This window comes from Tetrao urogallus, assembly GCF_951394365.1.
Source record: "Tetrao urogallus genome assembly, chromosome: 1".
Classification (NCBI taxonomy): domain Eukaryota; kingdom Metazoa; phylum Chordata; class Aves; order Galliformes; family Phasianidae; genus Tetrao; species Tetrao urogallus.
Genome location: NC_136813.1, coordinates 116006719 through 116021445, shown reverse-complemented (window position 1 = coordinate 116021445; position 14727 = coordinate 116006719). Strand labels below are relative to the sequence as shown.

General features: G+C 41.0%; 1 protein-coding gene across 1 annotated transcript in view; it reads left to right on the top strand.

Annotated features, from left to right (window-relative positions):
• Window positions 1–355: 355 nt before the first annotated feature.
• Window positions 356–14727, top strand: part of WARS2 (tryptophanyl tRNA synthetase 2, mitochondrial) — a gene marked incomplete at its 3' end in the record, with an annotated part of 44814 nt that continues 30442 nt past the window's right edge. The window contains exon 1 of the mRNA XM_079536875.1: window positions 356–418. Coding sequence (XP_079393001.1) covers window positions 365–418 — 54 coding nt within the window. The 5' untranslated portion in view covers window positions 356–364. The remainder of the gene's footprint in view (window positions 419–14727) is intronic.

Sequence of the window (14727 nt, the reverse complement as noted above, 5' to 3'; positions counted from 1 at the left end):
TTCATCGCTCTGCCTGAAACCAACATCCGGTTGATAGCAACATTACAGCATTTCTATTTAGGCGGTGCTGCAAAGCTTTCTCCTTGGTAATTACACACTTGCAAAAGCAGATTATTTGAAATTTTATATTGTAGTAGTGGGAAATAAACCTAAGTTACGACCCAACGCCCGGTAAAAACACCACTTTAAAAGTAAAGCTATTAACCATCCGCAGCGCCCCGTCACCGCCCCTCCTGCAGCTCCGCCCACAAACTGCCTCTCAGGGCTGCGCATGCGTACTCCGCACGAGCACCACACTAGGACGCATGCGCCGACGTTTCCGCACTTCAGGCCTGATTCACCCCCGCCCCTTCCCGCCTTCGCCATGGCGACACCGGGCGGCGTGATCCGGGCCCTGCACCGCGGGACCCTCGCACAGGTAACGACCTGCCGTTCTGCCCGCATCCTGCGCCGCGCGGGACATTCGCGACCTCTCAGGCTGTGTGTGAGCTCGCAGCACAGACCATCCGCCGCCTGCCCAGCGTGCGGCCGGCCCTCCCTCTTACCGCCTGTGCGCATGCGCGGGGGCTGATGGGCGGTGCGGTGTCTTCCGGCAGCCCGCCTCCAGCCGGTTGTTCTGGAGCGTTTGGGTCGCTACGGGGCCAGGAGTCCAGAGGTGCGGGATTTAGATTTAGATGTAAGGAAAAAGCTTTTTACAATAGGTGTGGTGAGGCACAGGGATGGGTTGGCCAGAGAGGTGATGGATGTCCAGTTGTTGGAGTTATTCAGGGTTGGGCTGTACTCTGAGCAATGTGATGTAACCATAGGTGTCCCCGTTCATTGCAGGGGACTTAGACGAGGTGATCCTTAAAGGCCCTTTCCAATTCATGTGATTCAGATTCTATGACTGTGCTTAAACTGCTTCATGTGTTTTGAGTGTAACCATAAGGAATTTTCTTCATCCTCCTGTACTAACTTGGTATATAAGAGTTACTGATTTATCTGGGAAAGGAGCAATCAATTGCACTGATTGCATTTGGAGAGATTCCCGAAGCAATCATCCAGGTATACAGGAAAGCACCCAATGAGCATGCAATTTGGAGTCATCCTCCTTCACAAAGTTTGCTTTCTGTGAGCTATTTGCTTTAGCAATCTGATTCTTTATACAGCTTGACATCTGACATGCCAATGAGTGGAAGAATTAATGTATTAATTAATATTGCAGGACAAGGGGAAATGGTTTTCACAGAATCACAGAATTGTAGGGGTTGGAAGGGACCTCCAGAGATCATCGAGTCCAACCCCCCCTGCCAAAGCAGGTTCCCTCCAGCAGGTCGCACAGGTAGGCATCCAGGCAGGTCTTGAACATCTCCAGAGAAGGAGACTCCACCACCTCCCTGGGCAGCCTGTTCCAGTGCTCCGTCACCTCACTGTAAAGAAGTTCTTGCGCATGTTTGTGCAGAACTTCCTATGCTGCAGTTTCCGGCCATTTCCCCTTGTCCTGTCTCCACTCACCGCTGAAAAGACTCCGTCCTCACCATTCTGCCCCCCCACACCTTAGATATTTATAGACCTGGATCAGGTCCCCTCTCAGTCTTCTTTTCTCAAGGCTGAACAGACCCAGTTCACTCAGCCTTACTTCATAGGGGAGATGCTCCAGGCCCTTCTCCATCTTTGTGGCCTGGACTCTTTCCAAGAGATCCCTGTCTTTTTTGTACTGGGGAGCCCAGAACTGGACGCAGTACTCCAGATGAGGCCTTACCAGGGCAGAGTAGAAGGGGAGGATCACCTCCCTCGACCTGCTGGCCACGCTCTTTTTAATGCATCCCAGGATGCCATTGGCCCTCTTGGCCACAAGGGCACACTGCTGGCTCGTGGCCAGCCTGTCGCCCACCAGGACACCCAGATCCCTCTCCGCACAGCTCCTCTCCAGCAGGTCATCCCCCAACCCGTACCAGTGCTTGCAATTATTCCTCCCCAGATGCAAGGCTCTACACTTGCTTTTGTTAAACCTCATATGGTTTCTTACTGCCCAGCTCTCCAGTCTGTCCAGGTCTCGTTTTAAATTGAGGGAGGGGAGATTTAGGTTGAATGTCAGGGGGAAATTCTTTACAGAGTGGTGAGGTGCTGGAACATGCTGCCCAGAGATGTTGTGGATGCCCCGTCCCTGGAGGTGTTCAAGGCTATGTTGGATGGGACCTTGGACAGCCTGGTCTAATATTAAATGGGGAGGTTGGTGGCCCTGCTTGTGGCAGGGGGGGTTGGAGCTTCATGATCCTCGAGGTCCGTTTCAACCCTGTGATTCTGTGATTAAAATAATCTCATGCAGATAATACTAATGTTGCCTCATCTCAGAGAATATTTGTTTTCTCTATCTGGACACTTGCCTTTTTCATGCAAATCACCATCCAGATCCTGACTGATATTCTATGTTTCTGAAATGGAACACTTCATCTAGAATAGGTGTCAGGGCAGATGCATTTCAGGTTGCTTGTGAGGAGAAGTAGGAAAAGTGGAAGATGAAATATGACTTTCATTTTCTCATTGTTAATATATCTGTGACCTTGCAGAAACTCTATTTCTCTCAATCATAAAATTGTAATTCTGAAAACTTCAAGTGAAAAACATAGTAATACACAAAAAAGTTGTGTATATTTTGGTAAGTCTGAGTAAACTACAAGTTGAGGGGATGTATGAATGATTTCAGAACTAGGAATTTTAAGGTTATATTTTAAAAATGAGAGCACATTTCAGTTGCTTATCAACACAGTTAATGGCATGCAAATGCCTTTGACTGCTCTATCTTATAGGAGTATTTTATTTTATTTTTACTCCTATTTTATAGAGGAGTAGTCTGAGGAGGCAGAATGGGATGGAAAGGAGAACCTGCTATCCGATAGAAAACTTTCATAAGTAGTATTTCACTTAGTAACTGAAGGCTTCTTATGATTTACTGGAGGTTAGTATGAGTGAGAAATAAGGTTTTCACGTATATTTTAGATTTTTGTTGTTTCAAAAATAGTTTATGTGTAAGACTACTCTGAAGTCTTGACGTGGGATACTCAATAAGCTTGATAGCTGTTTCCATTCCTTTAGGTGTTTTGATTTTATGTAAATCTTCCTAGCTTTGTAACACCTCAAGTTTTGAATACAGTGTCCCTGTAATTTGCCAAAGCAAGCAAATGCAGATCTTGCAAAGGTGCTTCAAATGTCTCCTCATTTTTAGGATAGGAAACTCCAAAATAGTAAAAAGGCTTGTATGTCTTTCCAACTACTGCTGGTAGCTCTTTGGGATTCACTTGGTATCCTAGCAGATAACCTCTCCTGCTGTCATTCCTCTAGCAAAGGCTTCTACATAATAGACAGGTGTGCTCAGAGCAGACTTGGCTTTGTGATAGCTATTCTCTCTGACTTGAATTTCTTCTGTTGCTCTAAGTAGCTCATCAGGATTTTTATCACCTGTTTACTGTTATCTAATTTACATTAGATCTGTATGTGAGAACGTACTTCCTTCGTATTATCATTTAAATCTTTTAATTTAAAAGCCAAGAAGCTCAAAGTTAGTGTTGTATTGCTGTTTGTCCCCAGACACTCCCTCAAACAGCAGTGGAACTTTAAATTGTTATTCTGTTTTCAAATTTGCAAGTCCAATATGCTCTGGGCTTTTGTCATTTTCCTCTCACTATAAGTGCCCTCTTATGGCTATCTGGAATGAATTGCACTCTATTATGAAGAAAGAAAAACTGTCTTCTTAATTTATTCTCTTCCTATTGCCAGGCTTTGCGTAGTTCAACTATTGACAGCTTGGAATGCATCATATATCTGCTGTGTGCTAATGAAGAATATTCAAATTTGAAGCTGGAAATGCATTTGTCCTCAAGTTTCAGCAGTATGTACTTATTGTCGCCCTTAAAGATTTGATGTTTTAAGCATTTGGCAGTCCTGTCATGGTTACTAGAAAACACAATTTCTGTGATTTCAGCTGTGTTTCACTGGAGTGTGCAGTCCATCAGGCTAGGTTTTTCTGGCTGTGGAAAAATTTCTCTACCTAGTGTTCTGTGTATTTCTGCTACACAGCTAGAATATGCAACTAATATATGTACCTAAGAAGAAAATACCGTTTGTTGGAAAGATTAATTATATTTTGAGTATCTTGAGTTCTGAGACCTTCTTTTCAAATTCCTTGATTTATTCTTCATCAATGGGAGATCTTTTCATCAAGTTTGTTTCTTTGATGAGGCGCTCTTAAAAACAGTAACTGATAGGTACATCAAGGAATTACAGATAAAATTCTTAGAAATCCAAATAAACTGTCAGTAGGAAAATTTAATGTAAGGTAAGTCAGTCAGGTGTTGGTGTATGACCAGATAGCACGTGAATTAGCAGAGATCTAGTGCTGTCAGCAATGCTCTAGTTGTTGCTATCAGTGTAAGTGTATATGGGTACCGATGAAAAAATCTATGTGAATGAGGTAAATATATGAACTGTTTACAGTAAATGGGAAGAAAATCTCGCTTGTCAGCATTACTACCAATGCCTGTGGCTAAGTGCCAAGCATTTTTGTACAGGTGTGAACTTAAGCTATTGAACAGCTATCTCTTCCCTGTATCCCACAGTGGCCTTCTAAATTAGTCAGGGATAAGTCCAGTAAACATTGTACGTGACCCCTTCATATACTGGAGCCATTTGACATTTTGATCTACATTAATCTTGCTACAGAACGTGTTTGATACATCTAGTTTACTTCTGATGTTAACTCAGCAAAGTTGAAGATTTATATGGTCTTGCTTCTGATTATAGGTTCTCATACATCAGTAGCTTGCATTCCAGGCTCACAGCTGGAATCACAAAATGGTTTGGATTGGAAATTACTTTAAGAGCCCAATCCAGTTCCACTCCCCTGCCACTCAAGGCACTCATCCAACCTGACCTTGAACGCCTTGGGAGTGGGACATCACAAGATTCTCTAGGCAGCCTATTCCAGTGCCTCTCCACTCTCTAGTGAAACCTACTTTTAGATGTTATTTGCCTTCCTGAAGGTGTCAGGAGCTTTTGGCATCGCTTTTCTTTTCTAGTAGCAAGGCAGTCGTCACTGCTAATGTTACTGTAAGAATATTGCAGTACCTCTGTGACCTTTCATATTGAGAGCATCATTTAAAGTAAATAGAAACATTTTATTCTGCTGCTTTTTTTCCTATCCTGGTCTTCCTTCTTTTATAGGTAAGCCTTCCCTGGCCCTCACACGTTCCTCTTACTATGGCAATATCATTACTGCTGAGTTGTATGCCTAATGTGTCTTGAGGCTAAAGTTGGACTCTTAGTCTGGCATGCTTTGCTGTTAACAAATCTATGTTTGCTGTTGTTTTTTGACTGTTTTTGAGCCTGCATGTTGTTCTTTTTTTTCCTGTAGTTATATTCTGGAGGATTACAAATTGATGTTAAGTAGAATACCTCCCAGGCTTCTTTTCTTCTCTTGTTATCTTGGAGACAGAGATGTTTGTCCTTTTTTGGTCTACTGATACTTTACTAGCCCTTTGTGAACCTCAGCAGTTCTGACCTTTATTCTTAGTAATTTAAGAAGAGAACTTCAGACTAGTTGCTGTGATCATATATGATCATTTTTTGATGAAGTATTGTTCCTTCTTTATTCAGGCTGCCTGATCACATCATTATTACTATACTGGTTGTATTGATGATCGGTCATTTTTCGTATTTTTGTTAATGAATATGATGGTGAAAAAGGCATTGAAGATTTAAAAAAAAAAAAATGGAGACAACCACTAAAAGGCCTTTTTTCAGATTGCAAATTTAATCTTTAACATTTTTATCTATAGTACAATATGGGTTATTGAGAAAGGCAGTAACTGAAATCACCACACGCTCCTTAAGGACCTAAAAAGTTGAATTTAAAACTGTAGTGGGATAGAGCATAATTTTTATTATCATTCAGATTTTTTCTGAGTTAATTGTAAGGAAAGGAAAGGCTGGATGTTGTGTTGAGGGACATGGTTTAGTGAGAGCTATTGGTAATAGGTGAACTGTTGGACTGGATGATCTTTTAGGTCTTTTCCAACCTTGGTGATTCTATGATTCTATAAACTATTTCAAGGCGCTCCCATCTTGAATTTGTTGCTGTCACAAAGGGGTCACTCATCCATTGGGGAAATTAATCCCCAGATGCATGGAACAAGCTGTACTTGTACACAGGTTGCTGAAGCAGATAAGCTTCAGAACAGCCTTTGAAGAAGTCGTACTCAGGTTGATGGATGAGCAGAGGGTTGAAGTGCCCACTTTGGATTTGTGGTTGTGACAGTCCCTGGCATAGCATCTGTTTTTTCTAGAAGCCTGGAGGCAGCAAAGTGCTTTTGGCTCAGAAAAAGAGTAGTAAACACCTATGCTGTATGCTGTACAGTCATCCAGTATGAGGATGTTCAGTATATTCTGATCTGTGGGATTTTTTGAAAGATCTAAGAGACCTGAGAAATGCCTTCCAAATAGGAGTAGCTTCTATGTGGGTTCATGCACAGATGGGCATAGATATTTGAAGTTCAGTTCCTCCTGAAACCACCTGGATTTAGCAACATGTTTAATCCAGAGGTTGAAACCTTCAGCATCTCCTATCCCGTTTGGAAAGGAAGTTTTTCCTAATCACTGGTTTTAATTTTAATCACTAGGTAAGTTGTATTGAATCTTCTAGGAAAGCTGACTTACCTTTCAGATAGTATTGGAGGTGTTCTGTATGCTAGAGCAAAACATTGAGGTTGCATGCTGTTTTCAGAGGCGAAAGTTAGTATGCAGTGAGCATTTACTGGGTCTTCGTTGGATTTGAGAAAACTCAGGTTTCCACACAAAGCTATTAGGAATTCCTATTGTAGAGAGACTTTTCCTAATTTGCCTTGCTTAATGCTTTGTCTGTAGTAGATTTTTGGCTACTGTTACAGCTGCACAGGAGAGAGCCCCCCCAATGTAGACAAAAATGAAGGATCTTTGAGGAGTGAAGTGGCCCTATTCATTTCCAGAGTAGAGTTCTAACAACAAAGTCTGGCAAATGTAGAATGTTTTAGCAGGAAACAGCCCTTTATTCTTGTGTCTTGGCAGAGCTTGGGTTGAGTCCCACCATTCTTTTCCCCTCTGGCTCTTGCTTTGAGTCTCTTGTTGTTTTTTTTCTCTTGAGAGACTTCTGTTTTTATTAACTTGGTTTTGCAGAGTGGCTTTAATGAAAGATGCTACACTGGCAGTCCTGGATGTTGAAGTTGTGCATAAATTTTTCTGGTGTATATTGGATAAATGTTTTGTGAATTACACAGTCTGTGGTGGATCACTTCTGTCTCTAGATCACAAAAAGGGGATCTTATTTTATTGCTATTTCTTTGGTGTATTGGATTTCCATTTATTAATAGGGCAAGTGCTGTTCTAGACATTCAACAATTGCTTTTTCCATGACACAAATTGTGGTTATGCTAGGACTCTAGGGTTAAATGAACAAATATTTTGTGGAGTGAACTCAAATTACGGCAGAATCAGAAGCTGAAGAAAACTCCAAAACATGAAGTCAGTTAAGTCACTTTAGATCATTGATTTTTTTATTTTATTTCATTGATTTTTTTATTTTATTTTATTTTTTGAGTTCTGCTGAGGTTGTAAGCAGTGAATTGAAATTGTTCTCTTTCTCATTATTTGAGCCGTTGACTGTCACTAATTTTAACAATGTCATTCCTGGAGTCCCTAGCTCAGACAAATCGTGTAGGCAGATTTTATCATTTTATGTTGTATCAAGCAAATCTGTGCGTCCAGTGGACACACTTCAATGCAGTTTTGCCTCTGAAGTTATCCACCTTGAGCTTATGCTGCAGTTCTACCTGCAGCGGGAAGGAGGAATGTGAGCCTTATACATGGTTCTACTAGAAATAAAATGTCTGTTTTTAACTTCTAACTTCAAGAGCTTTTTGAATTGTGGAAGCAAGCCCTAGCACAGCCTGGAGATGTCACAAGCAGTGCAGAGTTAAAGCTGACCTCATAGCTTCAGTGATGTCTGCATGATGCCTGAATAAAGAGTTAGCGTTACATGCAAGGACTGTTGAGAGAGGTTTCCTCATATTTTGTACATTGCACACAGGTTATGTTATAATGAACTACGAGTATGATGATGATTTCTTTGTAACCAACCAGAAGAAAACTCAGTTATTCTCCATTTGTATTTAGATGGCACTTTCGTAATTGAACAAGTTAGAAATGTTTAATTGCCTTCTTTACAGATAAGGAGTTTGGAGCCATGCAGTACAAGTTAGAAGGTGACTTTAGAAGATGACTTTAGTGCTTCTCACTGAGCTTTCAAGAAGGAGTAATCGCACCTAGCTGTGTGTCAATTATTCAGTTCCTGTATAAAAAGTTCCCAAGGTTAGGTAGTGATGAGTTTCCATTTCTGAGGCTCAGAACTCCTGTATAACTCTTCTAATTCTCAGAAGATTCAGAAAAAAGAGTGAGATAAGATTGCATCTGTACTCCCACTGTGTCAGTTGGAGTATTAATATCTGATTCTGAACCCAATCAGTGCAGTGTTCTCACTATTGCTTCTGGTCACATACTGCCTGTGACAATCAAACATTGTTATACCTTGGTTTTTGCAATGTTATCCTCACAGTCCAGATGCTTGACTGTTGATGTCACTTGGAATTTGAGTTTCTAGTATCTTCACAACTTCTCCTTTTGCCGGGTGTGTAGTTTGACATTTGCCATGTAGCTGTGCCTTGGAAGCAATATTTCAACATTCTCGTGTTAGTAAGACTCAGATTTCCAAGTGATTCACACAGGTATTTCTGATGCTTTTTTTATGCTTGTAGATACTCTAATATTTCTGACCTTTGGCAGCAAGATTGCTAACATGGCCTGGTTTGAGCTTATACAACAGCAGAAACAGTTCTTTCAGGGATTCTTCCTTAATCCTAGAAGGTCTCATGGGCATTCTCTTTTCTGCTTACCAGCATCGCTTTTTACATTACCATCAGCAAAGAATTACAGGGAGTTACAAACTTCTGATGACAGAACCACATTATTCTATCCTTTCTAAATATAATCTTTTTATAGCCACATCAAAGTTCCTTTCAAAGGTGGTCTTTGACTTCTGCTTGAATTGGGTTATCCATTTACAAATATTTTTCTTGAAATCACATACTTGCCAAGATGTGGAAAGACTTTAGTTAATAGGCATCCATAGGGTGCTTTCCTTTTGCATGGAAGAACAAAACAGTTTCAGACATTTCAAAGCCTCTTTGTTGCTTATGCAAGGGGAATGAAGGGTCCAGCCCTCTGAATTCCTAACCGAATCTCATTTTGCATCTCTGCTGGCAACAAATTAGCCCATGTAATAGCTACCACCAAGAATGCATATGCTTTCTGCTCTCTATGGTTGTAAGTCTGTAGTAGATGCATACAAGAACTCAAAGAAGAATGGACAGCTTCAGTACAAGCAGTCTACTTCATATGAAGAGTACATTTGAATTGGAGAGTTGGCACTTTGTCTGGTTTCCTATCGGCAAGCTTGAGCAGTACAGTTTAAGTCAGTGATGGAGATCACATCTTTAAAACAAGGGAGTGTCACACAGAGCTAGGGATCTTTTCACTTGATGTTTCTGGGCTCATGGTGCATCACAAGCTGGATTGTGACTATCGTATGCCACAGCATGGATGGCGTGTGCTGCAGCTATTCTAATCTCAAAGGCTATGTTATGCAAACTTCTATGTGCTATTGTACTGTTACAAGTCTTTATTTGTATTGCTTTTGTTTCACATTCTTTAAATGGTTCATGACCAAGGGCAGACTGTTTTTTAAACAGCATTTGATTGTACTAGTGACAAAAAATGCTAGTGCATGTTGGATATCAGTCCTTCAAGAACTTCTTCTCTTGTAAGCAAAGAATATGCTCTATATACCGAAATTTTCAGCAGTTCTAAATTTGATAGATGCTTGCCTGCTTGTTCAAGCATAGGCAGTAGAAATCCAGATACTGTGTGCATCCTATCTTCAATCCAAACTTAAATTCCTTAGGAAGAGAATACAGCTTCAACTGAGCATTTAATCTCAGGGATCAGTGTTAGGATCTTAGCTGAAGCATCCAGATGAGCTTCTGTGTTCCTGGCACGGGAATGTGCTTTGGCAGCATGCTCTTCGAGGGCAAAACCTGAGAATGAACGAACCTCCCTGATTTTATTGTTCTCGTCCATTCTTCATTTCTTGTTTGTCCTTTCTGTGGAAACAGCCAAACTTGGTGATTTTTGGACCAAGCTCCAGCGATTAAAATCAGTTTAAATGAAGTCTCAGAATACTACCTTTCTCACTAAAGAAAAGTTCTTTTTTTAAAAGCTGTCGAAGTCCTTGGTAAAAGTGATCATTAAGTCTAAAGTATTTAAATTGATAAAGTTCTCTTAAGCGTAGGCAAGGAGGGCCATTTATGGCATTTTTCTTTGTGCATTTGTGCACCATTATGGAACTGACTGAGACTCCCACTTTATAAGGCTGCTCAGTAGTTTTCAAGCGATTTTAAAACTTTGTTTTTCAGCCAGTGACCATAATGTGAAAGCTTTTAAACAGCTGTGTTAATTTTGGCCCCCATGTGAAATGAAGGCAACTTTTTTCTGCTATAGGTAATCACCTAATAAAATAATGGAGAGGAAATCAGCAGCTCTTTGAGCTTCTAGGGCAATATTTTCAAGAAACATGGAAATTCCAAACAAAAAATATTTTTTAAAAAGCATCCCTCTAGTTGTAAGTTTTTGTTTATATTTCATAGGGCAATCTTGGTAGCATGCAGACTCCTCATTCAAGCAAAGTATGTAAGAGATATAATAAACTGAATTTCAGCTGGAGGTCAGAGGAAGAAGAACAGTGATCAGATGTTTTTAAGCCATTTAGATACTACTGTGATCAAAAACATAAAACTTCTCAGTTTTCTCTGAGAGGGAAGCATTTAGTTATGGGGATCTTCTTTAGCTTTTTTCTTTTTAAGACTGCAGTGGTTTTTTATACTTAAAATGGCAGGTCAAAATTTCATATATCTAATAGCCTGTATTTATAAATACAGTATGACCTTACATTTTGATCATGATGCCTGTCTCTTGTGGCAAATCAAGTGCTAGTTCTTCACTGGTTATCAGTTTGATTCTATTAAAGCAGCGCATATACAGGTATCTATTAGGCTACAAGCTGTAAATGTTAACTGGTATTTGGCAGCTTTCAACATTACACAGTGTTTTTTCAAAGCATTTCAGTGTTTAGCTGCTACTTGTGACAGGGCCTTAATTCTCAAATTTTGTTAAATATGAGTAGAAAGACTTAAAACTTAATTACCATGATATTTAGCCTATCTAAGTGGAACTCCTTGGTCATCTAACTTCAACATTCACCATCCCTATATAAAATAATAGACTCGGAAGTCTGGAAGAGACCCACGTAGAAATGATCTGGGCATTCTCCTATATCAAAATTAAAATGAGCTGCCCCTACATCTTTATCAACATATCTCATGTAATATTGTCTTACAAAGATTTCACTAGTGCAGACAGTCAGAACCTCTGTAAACACTCTTGTGAAATGTTTTCTTACCACTGATATGTTTTCTTACTGTTGATAAAGACTTTTTTACATCTGGTCTGAATCATTCTTACTGCAACTTAAGCTCATTTTTTGTGATCCTATTAACCATGATCCCGAAAGCAATATGTTTAAGACTACGTATTTAAGGCTTGTTGAAGATCTTGTCTATCTTTGCACTTCCTTCCATTGGACTAAACCTCAGTTCTTATAAGCTTTGCTCCTTAGTCTTATTTCTGAGATCTCTCATTAGACTTGGTCACACCGTGGCCTTTTTTTATCACTCTTTCAAAATGTAGACTCAAATCTTGTTCCACTTGTCCAGCAACTGAGAGTTAGAGACAGGTTCTGCACCAGAGGGTGGTGGGCATGGAACAAGCTGCCCAGGGCAGTGGGCATGGCCCCGAGCTGTTGGAGTTCAAGGAGCATTTGGATACTGCTCTCAGACATAGGGTCTGTGTTTTGCTGGTGCTCTGTGGAGCCATGACTTGGACTCAGTGATCCTTGTGGGTCCCTTCTAACTTGGGGTGTGCTATGAGTCTATATTGAATAAATGGTTTTAAGGCTGATAGGCCAATGCCTGTCGTAAACCATTTAAGCCAGTCTGCAGCTCTGTGCCTATTTGTTCAAACCAGACAGTGCACTCTAACTGTGCCCCTCCAGAGTCTGCCTCTACTTTAAACTGGTGCAGTGGAATGCTGTCCTTCCAGTAGGAGAGTGGTAGGGTACAGCACCCAAAGAAATAGGACTCTAATCAAGCATTGTCTTTGCCACGGGAGACTTTGAGGGTGAGATTGGTTACAGCAGTTGGTGATGTAACCAACGTACGCTGAGCCAAGTGTTCATAGACCTTTGCAGTTCTGCCAGTGACAAACTCCATTTCTCACCCTCAGACCTCTGTGGCCAGCTCTTCTGTTCTGTAGGCTCAGCATCCCCCAGCCATAGTTTGTGTCACCTGCTAACTCGATGCTGGAGGAAAGGCTCTCTGAGTGCCCTTGGCCCAGGGGTACCTGCTGTGGAGCGGCGCTGTGCTGCGGGCAGTCAGTCTTTGTGTCTGCCGGTACAGCTGCTGCGAGCACGTTGAGCGGCACGTGGGGCTCATAAAGGCAAATGGGAGAATACGGCTGTGGGACGCAGCGTACCACATGAAAGGATCTCTTTGCTTAGTCATCTTTAACGAGGCAGCATGAGAGGGCAGCCTAACCCCAGCACAGTTGTGCTGCAGTCTTTTGCTAGCCCTAGAGGGCAGAGTTAAATTTATGGAGTGGGGTTAGTATATGCTGTAAATGTTTCTCCATTAAATGTGTTTCTCATTTTAAATATAAATATTAAAATCTTACTTGTGTTTAAATATAAATACATTTGACATTCATGAAAAGGGTACCAGGCAGTGCTCTTTAAATCTTAAATTTGTTCGGTTTCTGAGGGTGAGTTAATCCCTTCTTAGAAGATACTTATCTGAAAACTTGCCCTGGCATAAATATGTTTTCTTTCTGATTTAGTGTTAGCTCTTTAATCGCTAATTTTAAGAATTAAGCGTGATGAAATGGCATTTGTACCAGATGAATTTGATGTATTGCATTAAGAGATCGAGATAAATACATTTTAACGGCTTCTGCACCACGCTTGTGGAGAAGTAATTGCTTAAGAAGCAATAAACAAAGAAAAGGTTGTAGTATGTAGAGGTTGTAAGGTTTCCTTTTTAATTTTTTTTTCTATCTTAATAACATTAACACTTAAATTGACCCAATTAGGTTTTAAAATATATGTTTTAGCTAGTAAAATCTGGCTCTTCTGGGTCCCCTGCTTTTTGCTGCCTAATAACTGGCTGTAGACAGGTTGTTGCTACGCCAAGATTAGCAGGCCAGCATATGACTTCAGAAACGAGAGCTTTGAAGTTGCAAAGTATTAATGAGAGAAATAAAAAATCCTAGACAGATGCAAGAGTTGCAGTAGTTGGGAACTTGTGTCAGCCTAAGAATTTCTTTTGTCTCCGAGGCTGAGGCAAGCTTTTCATTTTTGTTTTTTCTTCCTCCCTTTTTGATCCCTGTTGGGAGGATCTTCATGTTTGAAATTTCCAAATACCTAATTTGTGTGTTTAACTCTAGTCTGTGTTTACTTAATACTGCTCTTTCTTCCTTCTGACTTTCACGTTTGCTTTTCCTCTGCCAACTTTGAACTTGCTGCAGCTCAGGAGAATGAGAGCTAAATGAACCGCCGCAGATAAAACTGTAACGAGAAGAGCAACGTCTGCGAATGATCCTTTGCTGTTTCCTGAGTCGTTCCAGCCTCATTAATCAGTGCTCGCACTGAGGCGGCTGTGTGGTGTGTTATGTCGCCGGCACAGCAGCTTCTCCGTCCCTTTCCCCCACCCCCTGCGTGCCAACACAGTGGGGAAAACTAGAGAGGGAAGCCATCAATCTTGCCTGTCGTTCGTGTCAGCAGTGATTCTCCTCTCAACTTCCTGTTCTTGCCGTCCTGCCCACCACCTGTGTTTAGAATTAGCTCCGATGCTGTGGGCTGCGCTTGGCTCTTCACCTGTTCTGCCCCGACGGCATGGCTATCAAAATAAAGCAGGGGGCTAAATGCTATAGCATGTGAATGGACACCATTCACAGCAGGGTGGGTTGCAGAGGGATTTCTGCTGCAGCTGTTGTTGTATTACAGCTATTGTAATGCTGCCATTATCTTCTGTGGTAGTGAAGTTTATAGGTCTGAAATCTCTTGCTGCTTCTTCAGTCCGAAGGTGAGCATGTGAGCAAAACTTTTTTTTTTAAATTAAACTAAATGGAAAATATTTGTTAAATACGTTACATAGCTGCAGAGGTGTATCTCCCAACAATCAGCTTCTTGGGTTAGAATTATGAATATAGACTAAAGAAATCAATTACTTAGAAGCTTTGTCCTTACCTTCAGTTACCTAGGGGATACAATTAGCAGAAGATTCTTGAAGAGTTGATTTGTATCTCTCTATATCTGGCCAGTGGGAGGTCTTGAAAATGTCCATCTCCCCCCTCACTGAGTACCAGTAGACTGAAAAGCTGAGATGTATTGCTTCCATTGTTCTAGGTTGGAATCAATGTCATAATCTTATGGTCTGTTGCATTCCCCTATCCTGAATGAAAAGGAAAAAGCAGTCCTATCAGGAGCTTTCTCCTATC